This window comes from Carassius gibelio, chromosome B22 (assembly GCF_023724105.1).
Source record: "Carassius gibelio isolate Cgi1373 ecotype wild population from Czech Republic chromosome B22, carGib1.2-hapl.c, whole genome shotgun sequence".
NCBI classification, from domain to species: Eukaryota; Metazoa; Chordata; class Actinopteri; order Cypriniformes; family Cyprinidae; genus Carassius; species Carassius gibelio.
This window is the reverse complement of record NC_068417.1, coordinates 24,435,169-24,457,423: the sequence shown is the minus strand read 5'-3', so window position 1 is coordinate 24,457,423 and position 22,255 is coordinate 24,435,169. Positions and strand designations below refer to the sequence as shown.

Here is a 22,255-nt window from a genome sequence, read left to right as displayed (position 1 = left end):
TTTCTCAGTGCCTCCCCTCCGGCTCTAATTAACAGCTTGTTTTAACAGCTCCTTAATTGCATGAGTCACACACTGCATCATGTTAATGATCAAATCACCACTGCTGCCTTTCTCCAAGCTGCTAAAGAGCAGTTAATGGCCGATTTGTCAACATGAGAGCACTTCTTTTGTTTTTGGGTTTGCCTGATGGTTAAACATCTGGGCTGGTAACCAAAATGTTGTAGGTTCAAACTTCACAGAAAAATATCTTTTAAAGGTAATATGAAATCCTAATTAACCTAATTTTTACCAGAAGACAGTTGCAAATTTATCTTTCTTGTAATTGCAATATTCGATCTTTCAATGTGACGTTAACTCATAGTTTGTGACTTTTGTAATTATGTCTTTTAGTCACGTTGAATTTTTCTTAATTGTGACAAAGCATTTTTTTTTATCACATTGTCAGAGATGAAATCACAATTATGGGGAAAACATTGATTTTTTTTTAATTTTTTTTATTTTAGCCTTCAATTGACGGTAAAAATTAAATTAATGCATTAAGCAGACGCTTTTAACCCAAGTGACTTGCATTGCATTCAAGCTAACAATTTTCTCCTAACGTGTTCACTGGGATTCGAACCCTCAACCTTTCACTTGAGCTACAGGAACACTGTATCAGGGACAAGGACTGTATCATGCAATATCACAGTTTACGAGAAATTCACGTTTTTGTGACATGAAGATGCAATTAAGAGTAAACAGATGCAAATGGTCTGAAATGGTTATATGTCACATTTCGAGGAACAGTTACATTTCTTTATAAGTGCAAACTTGTTTCTTGTAATTGTGAACTCACTAATGGAATATTTGGATATGAAGTCCCATTGTGAGTTGGAATTGAGGAAAACAAATGACAAATTGTCTGAAACAATATGGCGGTGAGAAAAAGACTGAATTATTTATTATTGAATAAGTTTTCTCACAATAGTGACACAATACTCCAATAGTGAAACAGTAGTCTCCAAAAAATGCTATTGAGATCAAGTCAGTTTGTCCAAGATACGAAGTAGCAATTTAGGAAAATGTAGCAAATTGTAAGAAACTGCAGTGTCACATTATGAAGAAAGAGTCTAAGATAAACAATTATAACTTCTCGTAGTTTTTCACATTATGTGAGAAATTAAGTTGCAATAAGGAAAAAGTTGCAGACAGTCTAGAAACAATGTCAGATGTCACACTGTAAGAAATGGATGCAATTTCGAGAAACACATTTTTTTCTCATAACTGCAAACTTTTTTATCATAGTTGTGACTATCTCACTATGTTGGACTTTTGGTTTTTGAAACCGATGAAGTTGCAATTGAGAAAAAATTTCGCATTGTGAGAAACATTTGGGATTATGAAAATTAATTAACTTCTCACAATAGCTCGCAATGTTGCCGTTTTGGAAAGTCACATTGTAGGAGATGAATTGTAAAGAGCTTGTTGCAAACTGTCAGAAACAATGTAGCAAAACTGTTGCACCATGATAAATTGTTGCAATTACGATAAACATATAACTTTTTCTCCTAACTGCAACTTAATACCTCATAACGTTAGTTTATTTTAAACTCTGTGTAATATGTAATAGCTCCCTCTAAAACACACCGATAGCCATTTGGAAATAGTTTACGCTACTTTTAAGTAAGATAACCACATTTTATCCACAAGCTTTTTACCTGAAGTGACTTCTAATACAATACTACAGCGACAGTTCTCCCTGGAGCATCCCGGGGTTAAGTGTCTCGATCAAGGACGCAGTGAAGATCACTAGATTACTAGCCCAGATCTTTAACCACTAGGCTCCACCATTACCACAGCAAGAGTAAAACGAGGAGACTGGAGATTTAGGCCATGTTGGTGGTTATTAAGTGCAGCTCATCCACACCGTCCGTTGACACTGCAGTCAGCAGCCGAGGGGAGGAGGGCGGCTGGGCTCATTCGATTTAAACCCGACCAGGAACAGTTACATAACTACAGCCTGAGAGCGAGAAGACTTGCTGTATCAGATGCACACACATCTGTCGCTTTATCCAGATGGAGTAAACAGACATGGGCTGCCTGTTGTACGTCTGCACGCGTGGACTTCAGTGTGACTTGTTTGTAAATATTTATACCTGAACGCTCTCAGCTGATTGGTCCAGTAGAGTGATGTAACTCTGCCAGCTTGTGATAATCACTCACTCACTGTGCCCTCTGTCAGCCTTGATTTAGGTTTTGACTGACAGGTGCAACCCTGCAGCTCAGGACAGCTTGTTTTATGGTTGGATGGTTGCAGTGACCGTCTCAGTCATCTGTTTCCATACGGCTTCTGGTACATGCACAAAAGAAACATAGACTACAATAGTCTCACCTTAGGATGGGTGTCATCTTGAGGTCATGTGACTAGACTAATCCCACTCTTCAAATGTGGTAAAGAACATGCTCTTATGTGCGTCTACAATGGCATACTGAAAATGGCCCTGCGGAGGTATAAAGAAAGACGGATAAGGTGTAAAGAAACCGAAACATCGCGCATAGGTACATGGTGAAAGGCTAACTGCGCGCGATCAGCCATAAAAAAATGTAGCGAACACAACACTTTCCGATAAGGCAGCTCCAACTATGAGAGCCTGTTAACTCAAAAGGAACAGTGCTTTCTGCAATTGGGTTGGATCAAGGTCGAATCATATTCACATCTTAAACAAACCTCACCAGAGTTTGCTTGGAACCGAACTGAGACGTCCTCATCAGCTGGGTCTCGGTCTGGTTGTTTGGTGCACACCAGAGTGCGATTGCTGTAATCACACCTGCCAAAAAGATCCGCACCAAAGGGCGAAACGAACCTGAGTTTGTTTCAATCGAACCAAACAAGGCAGACGTAATGTTTGTCATTCTGTTTTCTCTGAATCTGAACACAGATGAGCTTAACTTAACAATTAATGTTGTAAGAGGCCCAATTTCAGTCCATTTTTACTGTTTTTACAGCTTTTTGCATAGCAGAATAAAGTATCAGTACTACGCATTGCAGTATACGGTCCAATGCTACTGCTATATAAGTTAAGTGAATAAGAGTCAGCAAAACAAAAACATCATTTTGAACACTTTCAACCAGTATTGTCAGAGGCAGACATGTCTGTGAAAGGCAGAAACCTGACACTCCATTAGACGCAGCTCTCATCGCTCTCTGCCATGTCTTATCGACTCGTGTGCCTTTTCCTTAATCGTCTTCCCCCGCAGCTCTTCACCGAGCACCAGACGGGCCGCTTCAGCCCCATTACACTGACTAATTGGTTAAACAGCCAGGATTTTGAGTGACTTTCAGGTGAAATCCAGCATACGAATGAACATTTTTGCAGTTTAGCATATGACTAATGTTTCCAAACTTTGTTTTTCAGGCCCTCCGGCACGGATTCTTGAACTTGGAGACGTTCGACATAAACGAGTATGAGCATTACGAGGTAATGATGTCCCCTCGTTATGAAATGGCACATGCTCGCGCTCATTAGGCAATGTTTTTACCCAGAATTACATTCATCGCTCCTCAAGCCAGTTACATAATCATGTTTATTCCACCGGGATCCAAAGACATTTTAACCTAATGATAGTCTGGGCTCATTCACTTTGATTTAAATCGCACACACAGTTTACAGCTCGCCGAAGTCAATGTGATTATAGGTCGCCTTCCTGTGTTATAATCTCGGCTGTTATTTAGACAATCGCTGGAACAATTCAGGCCAAATGAGCATTCAATTGATTTGTCCTTTAGTATTATGTAAATTTTCAGCTTGTGGTAATCCGTCACCTGCTGTGACCTCCCTCCGCTTTGAAGTGGTTACGACAGCACAGCTCGCCAGTTATAAAACATTCTCCATTGGCTGTGATACAAGCCTCCTTGGCTCAATTCTGTGTTTGGTTCTTGTTCCCTTAATCTTTATTCATTTTCCATCTCTTTTTTTTTTTTTTTTTGTCTATCCAGCGGGTCGAGAATGGAGATCTGAACTGGATCGTCCCGGGCAAACTTCTTGCTTTCAGTGGGCCGCATCCGAAAAGTAAAATCGAGAATGGTAAGGCTGCTTGCCATCTCATAGCCGAATGTTGAATTCATGCACTTTTCTCAGACATGGTGTTTAATGCATCTTATGTGACAGTAGAGGGCACCCTTGTTTTAATAAACACAAACGTCTCGGCTTCAAGCACATAGAAGTAGAGAGTGCAACATATTAGATGTCAGGATAAAAGTAGTTTTTAAGAGCAAATGGTTCAGTTAGGGCTCATGAGGATTTAAGTCCTTTTTTATTGCATGTATATGAATGTACTTCCTTTTTTTACAGGTTAATGGGAAAATGTTGTGTTTTTAATATCTTTTTTTATTTTATTATTTCCCATATAATTACTGTATGTCTAAATATGGGAATATATTTTATATTTAATTAAATATGGGTTTTTTTCATTCAAAAATATAATTGTAAATATAAATATTTAATATATTGAATCATTATTACCCATAATTTTTAATCTAAATATGGGAATTCTGTATATAATTTAAATTTATTGATGGTTTTTAAATATGCATTTTTAAAGAAATCTAGAAGCATTGCTTCCCATATTATGTCTAAATTTTTTTTTTTTATGAACCTTTATGAATGACATTTTATATTTCTTTGTGAATTTTATTAATTTATAAATTAATATTACATATTTATATTTTAAAACTATATTCATCAAATTATTACCCATTTTATTATAGTAAAAAAAACACAGAGAAAAATAACTCCCTGCTCTTGACTGAAGAACTTTAATACAGTTGCTAAAGTTCAGCAGTAATAAAATAACTTTTTCAAATTTTCAACGACTTTTTCACTTCGATTTTTTTTTTTTTTTTTTTGCACCAAATAGTATCGATAACCGTATCGATATTCATAAAATGTAGAGAAAAAAAAAACATCCTTAGTCAGATAAGGGAAATATGTATTAAATGTACATTTCTATTATTTTTATATATTTTTTTTTAATCGGTGATTTATTATATATTCCCCAAGTAATTTTATGTTTATTAATTATAAATTATAAGACCAGTTCTCACTATTAACTAGTTGCCTATTAACATGTTTATTATTAACATTATTCTGCATGACCATATTCTACATCTCTAATCCAACCCTTTACCTAAATTTAACATTATCAACTATTAATAAGCAGGAAAATATGAGTTATTTACGCAAAATTCATGGTTTGTTATAGTGAGAAGTGCACCTTAAAATAGTGTGACCATATACAGAGAGAGAAATGATCTCCTATTCCTGCTCTCGTGTGTGACAGGTTACCCTCTACATGCCCCTGAGGCTTATTTCCCATATTTCCGCAAGCACAACGTCACCACCATAGTTCGCCTCAACAAGAAGATCTACGACGCCAAGCGCTTCACAGACGCCGGTTTCGACCATTACGACCTGTTCTTCGTGGACGGCAGCACGCCCAGCGACGTCATCACCCGCCGCTTCCTGCACGTCTGCGAGAGCACGGATGGAGCGGTGGCCGTGCACTGCAAGGGTGAGACGCCACTTTAATCAAAAACATGGAAATACAACCCACGGAAATGACAGAGTCGACTCATTAACCTAATTATTTCGTGCAAAAAGAAGATAATTGTCAAAATGGCTTTGTTTTTATGCAGCATTAAACATTTAAATGCCTTTATTATTGAGGTCAAAGCGAACCAAATTTGTCATCAGTGTTATGATAATGTGGCCTTAAAGGGACAGTTCACCCAAAAATGTAAATTCTGTCATTAATTACTCACCCCATGCTGTTATACAAACCTGTAAGAATCTTCCGAACACACATTAAGATATTTTTAATGAAATCTGAGAGATTTCTGACCCTAGCATAACTACCATGATCAAGGCCCAGAAAGGTAGAAAGGACATCGTTAAAATAGTCCAAGTGACATCATTGGTTAAAACGTAATTTCCTTTTTAAGAGCAGCTAGGTTTTAATAGATAATTTTATTTAATAATATATGCATGTTAAACACCCATGATCTTTTTTTCAACCAATCACAGCGGGTTTAGGCCGGACGGGGACTCTGATTGGCTGCTACCTGATGAAGCACTACCGCTTCACGGCTGCTGAAGCCATCGCTTGGATCCGCATCTGCAGACCCGGCTCTATTATCGGACCCCAGCAGCATTACCTAGAAGAGTAAGTTACGAAAATGATCCACAATGCACCACTTTTGGGCTCTTAACACCTTCCTGAGGCTTTTTTCCTCTTTTTATTGTTCATTACATTTACATAATGTGGACGAGTGCTCTAACTTTGCCTCAGAGTCGTGTATTGTGTAAAGCGTAAAAGGTTTTTTTTGAGAGTGCACTCGTTTGCTTAGCAGATCAGAAAGTGCAGCAGATGTTCCACATTTTGCTGAATCATCCAACTCAAAGGAGGGTACGTTGAGTCTGATTCAGCGTTTGAGTATCATTAAGGCCTTGCGTGCGACATATAACCTCACCATGGTTCACTTCTGTCATGTCGGAGTTAAAACAGAGCACTGGTCATGTGAAGGTCAGTTGAAGCTAATCTCTCAAGTGTTCAGCTAACTTGATGCTGCAGGCCGCACACGAGAGAATGCCCACCGCGGGACAAATGAACGTTATCTTCAGGCATATTTTCCCCTTTAGGCCATTGTGAGAAGTGTGAGATTCCACTCCTGTGTGCCGGATACAGAGTGTCTGTTATCTGGCATTGGCTTTGAATGAATGGTCCAGATTTCTTCCCATATTTGTGCAAAACAAGATACCTGTGTGATACTCTGATACTGTGTGCCTGTACAGGAAGCAGGCCAGTCTCTGGGCGCACGGAGATATTCACCGCTCCAAGCAGCGGCAGTATGAGGACCGATCTGTGCCTCATCTCATCTCCAGTATGGACAACCTCTCCATCAACACCTCCATCTTTAAATCACACAGCTTGGACCGTATGGAGGAGGTGAGGCCTGCTGGGCCAATGTTTATTTTTAATTTAAAATAAGGAATGCACAATATAACAATACCATATCAATTAGAGGCCAATACATCAGGTATTTCTAATAAGATCACAATGGTTGGTAGTGGGTATTTAATTGCTTATGCTCATTTCCTGTAGATGTAAATGTACAGTATGAAAACAGCAAAGAGTATGTTGTGATACCTAATTCACCAACTAATTAAGTTTTTAGTGTTTAAATGTTAGTGCTAAATTTTGTATAAATACAAATGAATGTAATGTATATGTAATTATATATTATGTATAAAATATGATATATAGAAATGTAAATTAATGTTCAAAATAATTTTCAAATAATTTGCATAAGATGCTCCGTTAATCATTTGTGAAAATAGACAAAATAATACAGAATGTCGGCACTTTAGGAGTTATTAGCCATGAAACACCGCCTTTTGAAAGCTGTGTGAACGCAGCTGGCGCAAGATGGAATGGAACACGGACTGTGAAGTATAGCCGGGCCAGGCCAGGCCTTAGAGCAGAATGCAGCGTTTTTGCATTCAAATGTGTATTTTTATTTCAAATTCAATGAATATTAAAATTTTAGTTTTTATTAATTTTTTTTACAGCCCTACTATATACATTTTAAATATGATATAAAAATAAAACCTTTAAATGTTTAATGACTTAAATATTGGGTGTAATTTTGGTATTATACTAAATTTATTGTATTAATTTTGAAACCTGACTAAGAAGAGTTTAACCTCTAACTCTCAACAGAACGATTACACCGAGAACGATCTTGGTATGACGCAAGGAGACAAACTGCGTGCCCTAAAGGTTCGACGGCAACCAAGGTCTGCGACCACCGGAGCCATAAGGTAAGACACAATTCCAATGATCTTCTGAAAGAAAATCAAATCGTTAATCGGTTTAACTATTGCGCAACATGCAATAGCACCCCCTGTGGCCACACTGAGAATATGACTCATACTTGTTGCATTATAAATTGCGCTCAGAGACATTTTCGTGATGCAGTATTCTATTCTGGGCCTGAATCTCAACCTGGACATAAAAGGCAAAGCAAAGCTGGTCCAAGACCAATATTGCATCTTCTATTCAAGTCTTTGTATACGCAACGTAATGAGTCACATTACATAAATGACACTCGTTCCTTCCGTTCATGAATGAAGCCTTTTATCACGGCTCTTTCAACTTCCATTAGCTTTTAGCTCAGTGAAGAGCTAAATGACGGCAGACCACGGTTACTGTTTCTAGTCCACTCTTAAATGCGTAAGACACTAAGTTGATATAAATACAGAAGAACACAGCGCTGATGTACCAGGCGCAGAGCTGGTTGGCATAGTAACATGGCTTCTCTGAAAGATGCTTTCCCTGTACCTCAGGATGGGCGAACCTTCAAGAAATATTCTGCTTTCTGCTTTTAATTAGTTTTGAAAGTTCTAAATTTGAAATGGAACACAAGCTTACAGCTCATTGCATTCTATGCAGTGTATAATCTATACTGTGTACTCTTTTTGTAAAAGTTGTATTCAAAACCTTCTAAACTAATTTATACTACTACGCGAGTAACCCAGTTAATCACCTCAGTTTTGTGCCAGAATGTTGTAACTTTGGAAGCTTGTAACTTAAGATCAAGTTTAGAGCGTTGCATTGTCAGATACAGTATTCCACCCAGTATAATCTGCTATACTGCCCAGTTTAGCAAATTTAGTAGATGTTTGGATATTTTATGCATACTTAATACACCTGCTGTACTCGGTATGCATACTACATACAGATTTACTTTAAATGTTTCAAATGTTTGGTTTGAATGCTTCGCTTGAAAATGGTATGCTAAACATTTTAATTTGGTATAACATGACCTTACTTTTTATGTTAATTCAGTGACTTGCTTCCAGTTTTACAAATAAAAACTATTTTTATTTTAATTTTTAATCACTTTGTACAGACATGTTGGATACTAAAAATGTGCATAATTTACATACTATTTTCTCCCAAGTTTTTAAATGCTTGGTTTGGAGTGGATTACTAGCATGCTCTGAAGTGTTTATGTGTATGGTATTCTGTTTTTAGAAAAAAAAGTATGCAAAGTATTTTAAGCGTGACCTCATTAAAATTAGTTTTTGAATGGCAATTAAATATCGTGGCTTATATACTGCATAATTTAGCAACTTTTAAATGAGACTTCACTACCTTGTATAAACTGAAGTTCAGCACATTGCATTGTGGGATATAGTATTCCACACACTGTGCTCTGCTTGTGTACTACACAGTTTTGCAAATATAGTAGATAATCTGGGTAATGAATGAATACTAAAAATGCATTAGTGTGTGCATTAACTGTGCATAGTATGCATGCTGCAAACTAATTTCTTTCAAAAACTGTATGTAGTACGCATCATTTGGGACGCAATCATTAAATTTGTGTGTACTTGAACCCAGTGACATCTCCATGTTCTTCCAACAGACTCGAGGACATGAAGATGCACACTAGGTCTACATCTCAGCCTCTCAGGTAACTTTTTCTTCCAAGTTTTCTTTAGAGGCCATAACAGAGGTGATTTACATAGAACTAAGTCTTAAAGGTACAGTAGCACAACTACCTGTTGGAAAATGGTCATGTGGCCTGTTTTTGACGTATGAAATCTTATCTAACCTTCATAAATTAACATCAGTTAAACAAAAAAGAAATGCTTTGTGTAAGCTGCTGGCTCACTACACTGGCTATTTTACCTCAGACCTCTCCAAACGTACAAAAATAGCCTGAGGAAAAAACATGTGCTTTCCGTTTTATGTACTTCAGCCACTCAAAGGCGAATTGTACCCTGGCGTATCTTCATTTCCAGTCCCTCCTTTCACACAATGCTAATAAAACGAGATCTTCAAGTGCCGCTCGATGAGAACAGGATGCCGCATCTTCATGTGCATGATGCTGTCGTCAATAACTTGAACAGGCCCCGTTTTAGGACGTTTAACCCAGATGTAAATTAAACACCCCCTTGTGAGCAAATACACAGTCCTTAATTAGTTTCCCACAAAGAGCGGCGAGATGAAGAGGCCTCTCGGACGTAACCTGCCCTCCTACTCCTCCTGTCACAGCTCGTGCTCACAAGAGTGAAGGATGAGCTCTTGGCAAATTAGTTTGGTTTGTGTTTAGCTGATGAGAGAGCAAATGAGCTCCTGTGTTTTTATTTGTTTATTTATTTATTTATTTTTTGTACAGTGTTATAGATGAGAAGTAATTGATTAGGTATTAGGGCTGTCACTTTTGTGAAAAATCATTTACGATTTTTAAGACATAAGTGTTAATTGAATCGATTGTAAAATGTCTAAAAAAAGACGTTTCCTTTATCAACGTCAAATAACGGACGCACGTAAAGAGAGCACTGGAAACGCACAAGTTAGCAATATTTCGTATTTATTGGCACGAAGTTTCGTGCAGAATAACAAACAGCAACAGGAGTGCAACATTCTCCAAAAAATATATATGCAGAGGGGACGGCTGCCATAACAAAAGAAAAACATCACTGCTGGCTTCAACCCGGCTGCATTTAAGATTTAGGCAATTCAAAAATCTCCAAGATTATTTTAAATAATGATCAATCCATTTCAAACAACTTTAAAAAAAAAAAAATGAAACTTTAAATGGACTTGAAAACGTAACCGACACTTAGGCAAGGCGGCACTAGGCTGGCATGAAACGTGCAAAAAGGCTAGGGCCATTACAAATTTATTGGACAGGAAAACAAGTCTATCAACATTTTCGGGGTCCAGAGCAGAGCGTTTTTTATTCACTATATGTCCAGCTGTTGAGAAGTGTCCCAGGGACACTCAGGTACAGATGCGCAAGGTAGGGGTATCGCTGTCAGCTTGCAACGGTCCTTTTCTCCTGTAACTAGATGCGCGAATGAGGCGAATTCGCGTCTACCGCGCCGCGAGACCTCCAGACGCACGTAAACGTGTCTTTACATTGACTTAACATTGAAATCATTCCGTCCAGATGCTATATTCGCGTGTGAACACAGCATAAGAGGTCGCTTTCGACGTCACTGGGTCTTATAGGCGCGTAAAATTGCTTGTATTTTCTGTCTAGCTCCACACCCTCCAACAAATACATCTCGTCAGTTATTTCATTGAGATTGAGAGTCAAAGAGGAGTTTTTGCAGTGGGTGAAAAAGGAGAAAAAGCTGTGTGGGAGATTGTGAATAGTATTAGAGAGGGCAACTAATAAAGAAAAGAGCATTGAAGACCTGAAGGAACTAAAGAGAAAACTAAAATCGATTTCCTGTATGAGCAGAAAGGTTCAATACACAGGGAGCCCTTGCTCTAAATACTAGACCACAGTGCCAACTGATAATTTCCAGAAATTTTGGATCCTTGCCTGTAACTTTTTCCAGTTTCTTTTCCCATTTTTCTTTTTCTTTCTTTAAACAGAGCCTAAATGCCCTGGTTCCCTCCTTGTACACAATGTAGCGAAAGTGAGATGCTGAAGTTTGTGGAACTTTCTTCTAAACGGTTCAATTCCCAGTAGATGTGTTTGGCTACAACATTATCAGCTCGTAGAAATGTTCTTAGTAATGGGAAATTTCACTCATCATGAGCAGACAGCCTCGCACTTTTCTTTAAAGCTGGAGTTTCAGGGAGGATTTCGTTGATAGTATCGTGTTTACTCAGATCTCTTTTAAATAACGGCAGACCTACTTTTGCTTTCTTTTAGTTTCACCAACTTCCATTTAAATGAAATATGAAATCTCACGGAAATCGGCCTTGATTTTAGATTTTTTTTTTTTTTTTTACATTTTTTATTTGTATTAAATTATTTTTATTTGTTTTATCATTTAAATTCCCTTTGTGAATTTATATTTTTCTGTGAACTGTTTATCTGATATTTATTTATATCCATTTTGAATAAAAAAAATAAACTCAAAAGTAACTCAAATATATACAGTAAATTGTAGCTAATGTAATTTGAAATAAATAAATTGTTTATTATAAAAAGTATGCTTATGTAAATATTGAATGCTAAGCATTTTAAAAGGTATTTATTTTATTTTTATTTTTTAAATCGGTTCTACACTGCTTTTTACAGTTAGTAACTATAGGTATAAGTTCAAGTTTTAGTTTAGTTTCATATGTAAACTCATAACCTTAATTTATTAATATAACATTTCACATGTATACATTTGTAGTTTAATTTATAATATACAAATATTAATAAATTATTATTATTATTATCTTTTTTTTAGGTGTGTGTGTCTATATTTGCACATGCATGCAATGAAGAAACTGCTGTTAATGTTTACATTTTGTCATGGTTTTGAATAAGCGATCTGGGTGTGTTTTTAAGTTGAGTGTGTTTTGTGTGTTTTACAGTCGAGTGAAAGCAGCAGCCGCTGGCCAGGGCTCCATCTCCCCCCTCAAATCCTCTAAAGTCCCACCATCCTCCTCCGTCTCTGCCTCTGCCAAACGAATTGGCCGCTCTTCATCTTCATCAACCAACCTCAAGAGGTGAGCCTGACCTCCCTCTAATCAGCTTTCCTCCAGTCTTCTTCACTTTCCATTTATTTCTTCCTTCAGCCTATTCTCTCACTCGTCCCCCTTTTACTCTTTGAGTCTTTATTTCCCACTCTTTCGTCTAACTGATTCCTTCTTTCTTTCTCTCCCGCTCTATTTCATGTCCTCCCAGTTCCCTGGTGGCCTTCTTTCCTCTCTGTGATTACCCTGTGCTCTGAGACCCAGGGCCGTAAACGCAAGAAACCAAGTTGGTTGCTCAGTGCTGTTGGTTTCAAGCGACTCGTTTCCTGCTGTTTACGTAATCTGATATCCAGAGTCATATCACCTACCTACTACTCCATCTCTCTCTCTCCAAACCAGCACCTATCGGGTCACAGCCATGTATTTTTGGACCAAGTGCATACCCACTGCTTTCTAGTACTGTTCAAACCATGTTGAAAAGCACTTTTTAACACACTCTGGACTAGGGCTTTACTTTTTTATGTATATATGTTGGTGGGTAATGCATTACAACTTACGTAATTGGATTGCTTTTCCCCCAAGTAGTTAGTAAAGTAATCCATTACTTTTTAATTTACAAGAAAATATGAGTAACTTTTTCAAATAAGTAGCGGCAGTTGTCAGAGCTGCTAGCCTTGTGGGCTGCGAGCCGATGTATAGCACCGTTGTGCTTTGAGTCCTGGCTCGCGAACCTTTCCCGATCCTTTCCCCCATCTCCCTCCCATCTCGTTTCCTGTCAATATACTGTATAGTTTCCCATCCGAATAAAAAGGCCAAAAAAATAAAATATTTACAGAAAAAAGTAACGCCAGTTAGTTACTTCACAAATGTGAATTTCCTTCAGCCTGGGAGAATGAAAGGGCTTTTACATTTGCCGAAAATATAACCCCTTTTTTTATTATTAAAAACAAACAAGCCCAGATGAGAAAAAGTAACACAGAAGTAACGAAACTGATTAATTTCCGTAAGAAGTAGAAGAACAGAATTGGTTACCTTTTTCTAGTGAGTAACACAATATTGTAACGCATTACTTTTAAAAGTAACCAACACTGAATGTGTCTGATAATTGTTGTCTGATAAAAGTTACCAAAATATCTGCTAATAAATAGCAGTGTTCCCACATTATTTTACGTAACATTTTAAAATATATAGAAAAACTTTCAGTGGTAAAATAGAGAAATAGCACTTTATATACAAAATTCTGGATATCTAGTTTGTAACGTTATCAAAACATTTTTTTTTTATGTTCCAGATTGTCTAATTACCATTAAGTCTACTTGTCAGATTGCTCAGAACACATTCACAAGTAACTTTCCCGTAATATTTGAACAATGATAGAATGGAACGTTATCTTAATGTTTACTCGATATTTCACATAACCTAGAAAAAATGTAAAAGAAAATAAATACATATATATATTACATGATATATGATAACATTTAAATTGCATAATTTAATGGTTGACCTGGATAATGCAGCTGAATATTTACTTTTATACAGATAAATGTAAAAAAATACTAGTGCTGGGCAATGATTAATGGCAATTTAATCGCTTCTAAAATAAAAGTTTGTGTTTATATAATAATCTATGCACTGTGTATATTTATTATGTATATATGAAGACACATACATTATATAAACATTACATATGCATATGTATTAATATATACATAATAAACACAGTACATGTATACACATGTATTATGTACTTTTATTTTGAATGCGATTGTTGCCCAGCACTAAAAAATACATACTTAAAAACAGAAATGTGCCCACTTGAATTTACATTAAATATTTGAATGTACTAACAATTTTATGAATTCCATATAAAAAAAAGCAATATTTACAATTACAGTATTGAATAAGTCGCCCAACTCTACTCAAGAATGCATGCAGTTCCTTTATCAGACAGATTTCCACGATCTCCGTGTCCTGCGGTGTAAATATAGGTATGAGTACATGTCCTCCCTGTCGTCCACCCTTCATGTGTGTGTGTCTCCCTCCCTCCCATCCTCCAGCACCAGGTTAGCCAGCTCTCTGGGTAACCTGTATGACCCAAATGGCGAAGCCAACAGCTCTGGGAAACCTCCTTCCCCTTCCTCGTTCACTTCCCTCCCTGTCCGCATGGGCTACAGTGGCCCGGTCGCCACCCACAATTACCACTACGAGGTCAACAACAACAACAGTCAGTATAACAGCACCAGCACCCCGAACAGCAACGGGGTGAACCCCAGCAGCGGGGCAAAGAGCCTGAACTACAACCTCAACAACACCAGTCCAAGTGGACCTTCCACCAATGGAAGGCTGGGGGCCATTGAACAGGGGCACCATAGAAGCTCCCCAACAGGGCTGAGCGGGCTCTCGGCACGATACCTCAGCCGGTCCATTCCTGTAAGTCATGTCTCCTCCCATCAAACCTCCCGAAATAAACACACACCCAGCAGCAGCATTTCAGAAAATTTACCACGGTAACTCTCGGTTTCTGCCAAAATGTCATCGTTACCAATATATCAACTAACATGACTTAATAGAAAAGGATGGCTAGTGGAGAATGTTGAATATATGTATGCTGATGTATTATTTTTTTTATGTTCAATCAATTAATAAAAAGTATATTTATAATTTAATGGAAAAAAAAAAACTTTTATATGTATAATTTAATCGATTAAAATGTCTTTTTAAAGTTCCAATTTGATATTTAATCAAATATTTATGTATTGATAATTTTTTATTATTCTATTTTTCCGTCATGAAATTATATCCATTATATATTTTGTAATTAAATGAGAACATGACATGCATAACATTGTTGAAATTAACTAAAATTAACACCTGTTATTTATTAACACAATATTTACTGAAAAAAACTTACAATAAAAAAATTGGAGATATTACTAAAATGAAAATATAAAATTTTTAGAATTGTAATTTGATTAATTGTATAATGAAAGTGAAACATTTTAGATGCAAATTTAATTATTTTCCTTTATTAAATGTATTAGACTATTAATGTAATAAGTTCTCAAGTCGGAGTAAACATTTATTCACCAAATATTTACTGAGAAATATGAAAATAAAAATGTTAATAATTTTCAATAGTAATTAACATTTTTTAAATGCATAATTATTTTAATTTGTTTATTATAATGATGAAATTGATTAGTATTATTAATAAATATAAAATATTCACAAGACAGATTTTGGAAGTCAATTGCAAACACACGACTATATTTCTAATTCTGGAGTCATCTTAAACCGCTCAAACGAGATTCCTTATTTATTATAGTTTACAGTCATCTCAATGGTGTTTTAGTGGAAACTGTGGTTACCATGGTACATTTTTCTAGGAGAAACCTTTTTTTTTTTAAACTCCTTCCTACCTCACCCTGATCTAACACTCTGCAATCTTGTCTTTTTGTTCAGATGTTCCTAACAGATTCTTTTATTTGCTTATCTTGAGCATGTTGCATGTCCTCAATTCTTTAGCAGTGACACACTCACATGCACGTCCCTAACTTCTACAGCCGTCACATCTCACTGTGTGTAGCATCTGTCTCTAGTGTGTTCATAAAGCTCTCACTCAGATGATCTAATATTTACCTAATTAACATTGTCAAGTGAGCTTTAATCAAGTGGTCAGGATGAGAGTAATTTTATTAATTTTTTTACATTGAGCTTATCCTGTTGCCCTTTAACTCTGTGTGTGCATCCCACGCTGATGCTCTGAGGAAAAGAAAATTAATACTAAATTAACAAACATTAAAAGCCCGAGCAGGGATAATACAGTGGAATAAGGTGGCAGGCTGACAGCTTTAGTCTATTGTGTCAGTAACATGTCTACTAACAAGTACTAATGGCACCTCAATGCTGCTGTTTGATGCAAAGGGAGTGTTGTATGCTACAATATTCAGTATTTGTTTGAATTCATCAGAAAAATGGTCCCTCGCTTCAACTAGGTCTGTACTTCCTGTAATCTTTGCCTTGAAACCTCAAACCCTTAGGGTTGATTTGTATATTGGTTAAACTGATGCCAGAAACCAAACATTTTCTTGCAATTCACTTCCATATTTGTGTTCGTTATACCACGTCCAAACATTTTAAATTCGTCCATGTGTTGCCTGCGACACATGGAGTCCTTGACTCGGCTTGTTTTTATTTTAACATAATTACACCTTTTATTAGAGCTACGATTGGAAAAGGAAGATGTCGAACAGGTCTAGGGTTATAAGAAATGCTTGACCGATGCAATGAAAATGCATTGTAGTATGGCGTGACCTGATTGTGCTCAGACCGGACAGAAAGTTTGTGAGCTTATTTTAATCGTCTGTTGTTCTTGGACCATCTCCAGACTTCTTGTAAGTTGTCCTTTTGGAAGGAGTTTAGTACATCCCCTTACAATTTCCTGTTTGTGCCTTTTGTCCAATGTGAGTAATGGATATGCTTACTCAACTTTATTGTCCTTAAAAGGCAATTATTTGTGTAGACAGCAGTACACATGCACTTAACAGTAGCAACACAATACATATAAAACATACATTTTTCATAAATCATTTAAAAACCTAATTGCAGCAGGTAGAAAGTAGTTTTTATATCCGTTATGCTACTGTACATGTTAATCATGTGATTTCACAGACTTTCTACTGTTTATGTGATGGACGATCGGCTCATATCCTCCCTGTTCTGGAGTGTAGTGTGCTGTCTTTGTTCAGAACATCACAACGCCTACACATGGGAGCACGAGTGAATCAAAGTTGCACTGCAGTGATGATGAATATCACTTTCCATCTCGCTCTGACAGCAGCACTGTGCTCTGTTAAACGTTCATCCTCAAAGGGCATTCGACTGACTGTGTTTGCAGTCGCCTTCTTTACTGTCATTACAGTTAAGATGTCATCCGTTTTCTTGCTGCTAAAAATACCATCAGTTAGCTTAAAGTTTCTAATTCCGCAGAATTATCATGTTGTTGGACTTTAAATGCAACTCTCTTTAAAAATGAACAGCTTTTTTAGAATGTTCTGCACTTTGGAATTCTATGGAATTATTTTAATTGTGGTGTAATATGTTAAATGGAGTGGCTTGAACTATATTCTCCGGTAGCTGAAAGCCTAATAAATTTAAATGATATTTACTAAATGAACATCCGTAGATTGTGTAGAAGTTGTGACCTCCTGCGAAATTTTTGCACGTTTGATTAGATATTCCAATCAGATGTTCAAACCGAGTGAAGTAGCCGTATGCACAATTTTTTTATATTTTGAATAAATTAAATTGTGTGTTTGTTAAAACGTTGATCAAAGTTTGTAAATGGACAACACAAAACAGTGCTTTCTGTTGCTTTATTTTTTAGGTGTTTTATGTGTATATGAATAACAAAACCCTTTATGTTAGTGCTTGTAACAAACTAATCCGAAAAGGTTGCTTTAGCGGGAATTGTTTACTCAAATTCAGTTATTTCTGTACCGAATTTATTGCAAAATCATCAGATTTTAGAATGTTGAAATCTACATATTCATCAAGTTCAAGTTCAAACAACGTTAAGTAGCCGTATGCGCAGCATTTTATTAGAACATTTGTTAAAATGTTTGTAAATGGACAACGTAAAAAAACAATTTCTGTTTTGTTTGTTTGGTGCTTAACGTGTAGCTGATGAGTTTAATGTACGAACTTATCTGAAAATGATGCTTTAGTGAAAGTCAAATTGGGTTATTTTTGACCTGATTTTGGCTGTAAAGTCATCCGTTTTTAAAATGTTAACAACTGAGCCATTTTCTGATGCTTTGTTTAGGCGATGTAGTAATTTATGTCAGCCCTCAAAGAATGTATGAAAAAAAGATTTTTGAGGGTTGCTTCTACGCAAAATTGGTTTTGTTTACATATTTCTTACTGTAAAAGCATCCATTTTTAAAGATCTTTACAAATTCAAACATTCAGGAAAATTTTCCTATCAGAAGTTCAAATTTTAAGTAGCTATGTGCAAAAAAAAGTTTGATTTTGAATTAATGCAAATTTGCTGTTACTAAACCGTTGATCAAATGTTTATGTTTGCGATCATAATGTACGAATTAATGTGAAAAGGCTGATTTAGCGAGGGTTGTACTTAAATTTTGTAATTAAAAAAATCTTGTTTTATGGATGTTTACAATCAAGTGGAATTGACATTCATCAAGATATTTTTATTGCATGTTCAAACAACGCAAAGAATGCAAACCTAATGTACGTATCAAGTATAGGGTGGGGAATCGTTGGAAATTTTCCAGTTCCGGTTCCACCTAACGGTTCAGTTTCGATTCCGGTTCCATTTAAAAGAAAAAATATACACAATACTCAACTACTCAATGCTCAATACTGTTTATTACATACTGTCAACTTAATTTAAAGTTTGGAAATGTCAAAATACAATATATATTACAGTATACAGATTGGATAACGTATTTTCCGGGCTATAAGTAGCACCTTTTTTTTTTTCATAGTTTGGCTGGTCCTGCGACTTATAGTCAGGTGCGACTTATTTATCAAAATTAATTTTACAAGAACCCAGAGAAATGAACCAAGAGAAAATATTATCATCAGCTGCGAGAGGGCGCTCTATGCTGCTCAGTGTATGCTACAGGCTTCACGTTTGTCTGCTGTACACATTTTTTTTCCGTTCCCCCTGCTGTGGCACAATTATAGATAAGCATTCATCTATGCATGTTGTACACCTGTGTCTTCTAACCCAAGTGGCTTTTTTCGTCACAAATTCACACACTTTTAATGCAAATGTATTTCCTCTGTAAGCTCTGACTTTTTATTCTCATCTCACCCTCATTTACATCAGCGAGGGCTGTGATAGCAATGTCTCTGGTTGGCTTTTTAGACTATTATTTAACTACCCTCTGCCATGTAATTTTCTGTAATTACGTTCAGCATCGTAATCATTTCATCTTCTGTGTTTTTTTCCCCTCTTTTGCAGTCCCTTCAATCTGAGTATGTTCAGTACTAAAGCCTTCCGCTAACCCTCGTCCCATACTGCTGGCCTGGTTCCGACCCGTGACGCCTTCATTGTTACCAACGATTTGCTGACTTCTTGTCGTTAAAGAGGAAAGAAGGAAATGCTTTGAGACTGAACTGTCAGCCTCATGGTTTGATACTTCCTGCTATGACAAGACTGATCTGGAATCTGCTGCATGCTGTTAAACGACACGAACTTGCCTTGGCTGTCCTTTTTAAAATGTCTTTTCTCTTTTTTTTTTTTTTTTTTAAGAGATACTCTCAATGTATGAATATAAACATTGTTAAATATTTTTAGATAATGAATTTTGTACTACTTTTTCCTATTTTATCTACAATTCTTAATGCTCAACGACAAGGTTTGTTGATATTTGTGTATCTCCGGATTAGGGAATTTGTTCTGACGTAACTAATCATAGTTTTGTCTCCCGAGTGTACTTACTGAGTAGCATATCAAGTGCGAGGGCTATATTTGGAAGGTGCAAAATGGTTTTGACAGCAACGTGTCATCTTCAAAGAGATTTTCAGCCCACGAAAGCCATATAAAGTGAGTTTTCTTCTTTTGGGGTTTAAGGTTGGTTTGTCTCCACACAACGGTGGACAGCTAATGAGAACACGACCAATTTGCAAGCAAACCCTTTTTTCTTTTTTTTTTCAGGAAAATGAAGAGCTTTGTTTGTTAGTGTGAGTAACAGGGTGGATTGCTTTTCTTTTTTTCCTAGCAATTGTGACATCTTAATGTGCGTTATTATTAAACTAATACAAATCTGAGCTTGCATGCATTCCGAGAGCATCAAGGGCTGTTGAAAACACAATCGTCGACACTTCACTTTTCAGGAGTGTTCTTTTCACCAGCACATCTGATATATAACATCTCCGAATGTACGAGTGAGTTACAAGCTTTTGGCTGATGGTTTTAACATGCACCGTTTTTTACATTAAGTAGCTCAATCTGCTTAAAATATACAATAATGAAAACTAATATAAACATAATTAATCGCAAACTCTATTACAATAGATTAGCTTTTGTTAAAGCGATGATATGGATAACAAAATCCTTTGTTAGTGCACATAATATATGTACAAACTAATCTGATAAAGTTTGTTTGTTCCAGTGTTTGTCTAAAATTTGGTTATTTTAGGATGTTTACAATCAAGCGCAAATAATTTATCGTACAGTGTTCTCAATGGTGACCAGCAGGATTTATGCTGAAACCTTCCGATGTTTTACTTCACATTAAATTTCAACGCAGTCAGTCAGCCTCATGTCATTGCATACTTGACCTAAATTCTTCTATTAAACACAAAATATTTTGCGCAATTCACTGAACTGTTAAAGGACTGGGTTTGTTGAGCTTAATATGTCTTTAATTATAATTCTACATATTTTTATTTTATTTTTTAAATCTCAAATTCATGTCCCATCAAAACATGTTGCTCCAGATTTTATGTAAATGTCAAGATGTGCAAGAAAAATAAAATAGGTTTACGATCATCATGTGGAGTCTGGCGCAAAAAAACCCCCAAAACAATTTAACTTACAAATAAATCTACTGCGGAGGGGGAAGTTTACTGCAAATTGCAATGTACTTTTCGTTTTGTTTGTCACACAAAGCTATCGTACATGTTTGGTAAACTTCGGTATAGTATTTCTTCTGAAAACAGCAGAAAGTACAAATATGGCACAAGATTGGACCCCAGCAGGCTTAATTTAATCGAATGGAAAAGAGCAGCATGAACATTGTTCTGAATATCATCTTTTGTGTTCCACAGAGGAAAGTCAGTTATACAGGTTGAGTAAATTATGACTATTTTAATTTTGGGGTTAAACTAACTAACTATGAGTTTCTTTTTAAAGAAAATACTCCAGTACAAGTTTATGCAATTATAACTTGATTGATTAATTGACTGTTCTGTATCTGTTAGTCCTAAAGCACTCTGTACATTCCAAATGGTGTTATTAATTATTTGTGTATATATATATATGTTTTGGGAGAATCTTATTTGATTGAAGTATTCTACCTCTTTGACAAATACATGATGTAAACTACTCTCTTGCTTAAAAAAAATATAAATATATATATAAATCTATATTTTTGGAGCAGTGTGTAAAGAAAATCTAACAATGTACAGTGTTTGCTTTTCACAAACATACTGAATGGACAATAAAATACAAAGTAGTGGGTTGTACGTTATTCTTTTACAATGTAAACACGATTTCAAATACCACAACAAAATAAAAGACTAATTTTGCTTCAGCTTGGTGGGTTTCTTTCATAATTTCTCTCAACTGCATGTTTCCAATTAGTCTTCTGCAGTGCTGTGCAGATTGTTGTTCTGGGACAAAAATACCGCTTTTAACAGCTCCAAAAAGAAAATTAAGTGTCAACGATTCTCTCTCCCTGACAACCAACAAAGTGTGAACTGCAAAATCGCCACACATTTGTGAACTAAAGCCTCGTTTTGAGTCTCTCTGGCAGCAGGCGTCGGGCCGTGGGCGTTTGGAGACGGCTAATGGCTGCTAGTCGAGCGACTGTTCACAGCCATTAATTCGGTGAGTATTTCAAAATGTCACTTTAATTTCTACACAATTTGATGCTTAACTGCGTCGTGAATTTTCTTTTCTACCCACTTTTAGGAAACGGTTTTGTAGGCCCAAAATGTTCTGAGGAACTCACTCAATCTTAATAGACAGTTACTGTAGGCCTAACGTTACTTGAACATTATAGCTGTCGTCGGTGCAATATTA

The 22,255-nt window shown here is 36.3% G+C and overlaps 1 protein-coding gene and 1 long non-coding RNA gene across 6 annotated transcripts in view; one reads left to right on the top strand and one right to left on the bottom strand.

Annotated features, from left to right (window-relative positions):
- LOC127986928 (dual specificity protein phosphatase CDC14AB) overlaps positions 1-21,764 on the top strand; it is a 41,715-nt gene extending 19,951 nt beyond the window's left edge. The window contains exons 7-16 of one of the 5 annotated variants that reach the window (XM_052589185.1): positions 3,396-3,458; positions 3,977-4,064; positions 5,320-5,550; positions 6,063-6,201; positions 6,831-6,984; positions 7,759-7,859; positions 9,470-9,517; positions 12,376-12,510; positions 14,535-14,907; positions 19,469-21,764. In XM_052589185.1, the coding sequence (XP_052445145.1) occupies positions 3,396-3,458; positions 3,977-4,064; positions 5,320-5,550; positions 6,063-6,201; positions 6,831-6,984; positions 7,759-7,859; positions 9,470-9,517; positions 12,376-12,510; positions 14,535-14,907; positions 19,469-19,498 (1,362 nt within the window). In that variant the 3' untranslated portion in view covers positions 19,499-21,764. The other 4 variants (XM_052589184.1, XM_052589187.1, XM_052589186.1 and 1 more) reach the window with 4 other exon arrangements.
- The window catches only part of LOC127986930 (uncharacterized), a 71,006-nt gene that overhangs the window by 25,343 nt on the left and 23,408 nt on the right, over positions 1-22,255 (bottom strand). The gene's annotated exons all lie outside the window — the stretch shown is intronic.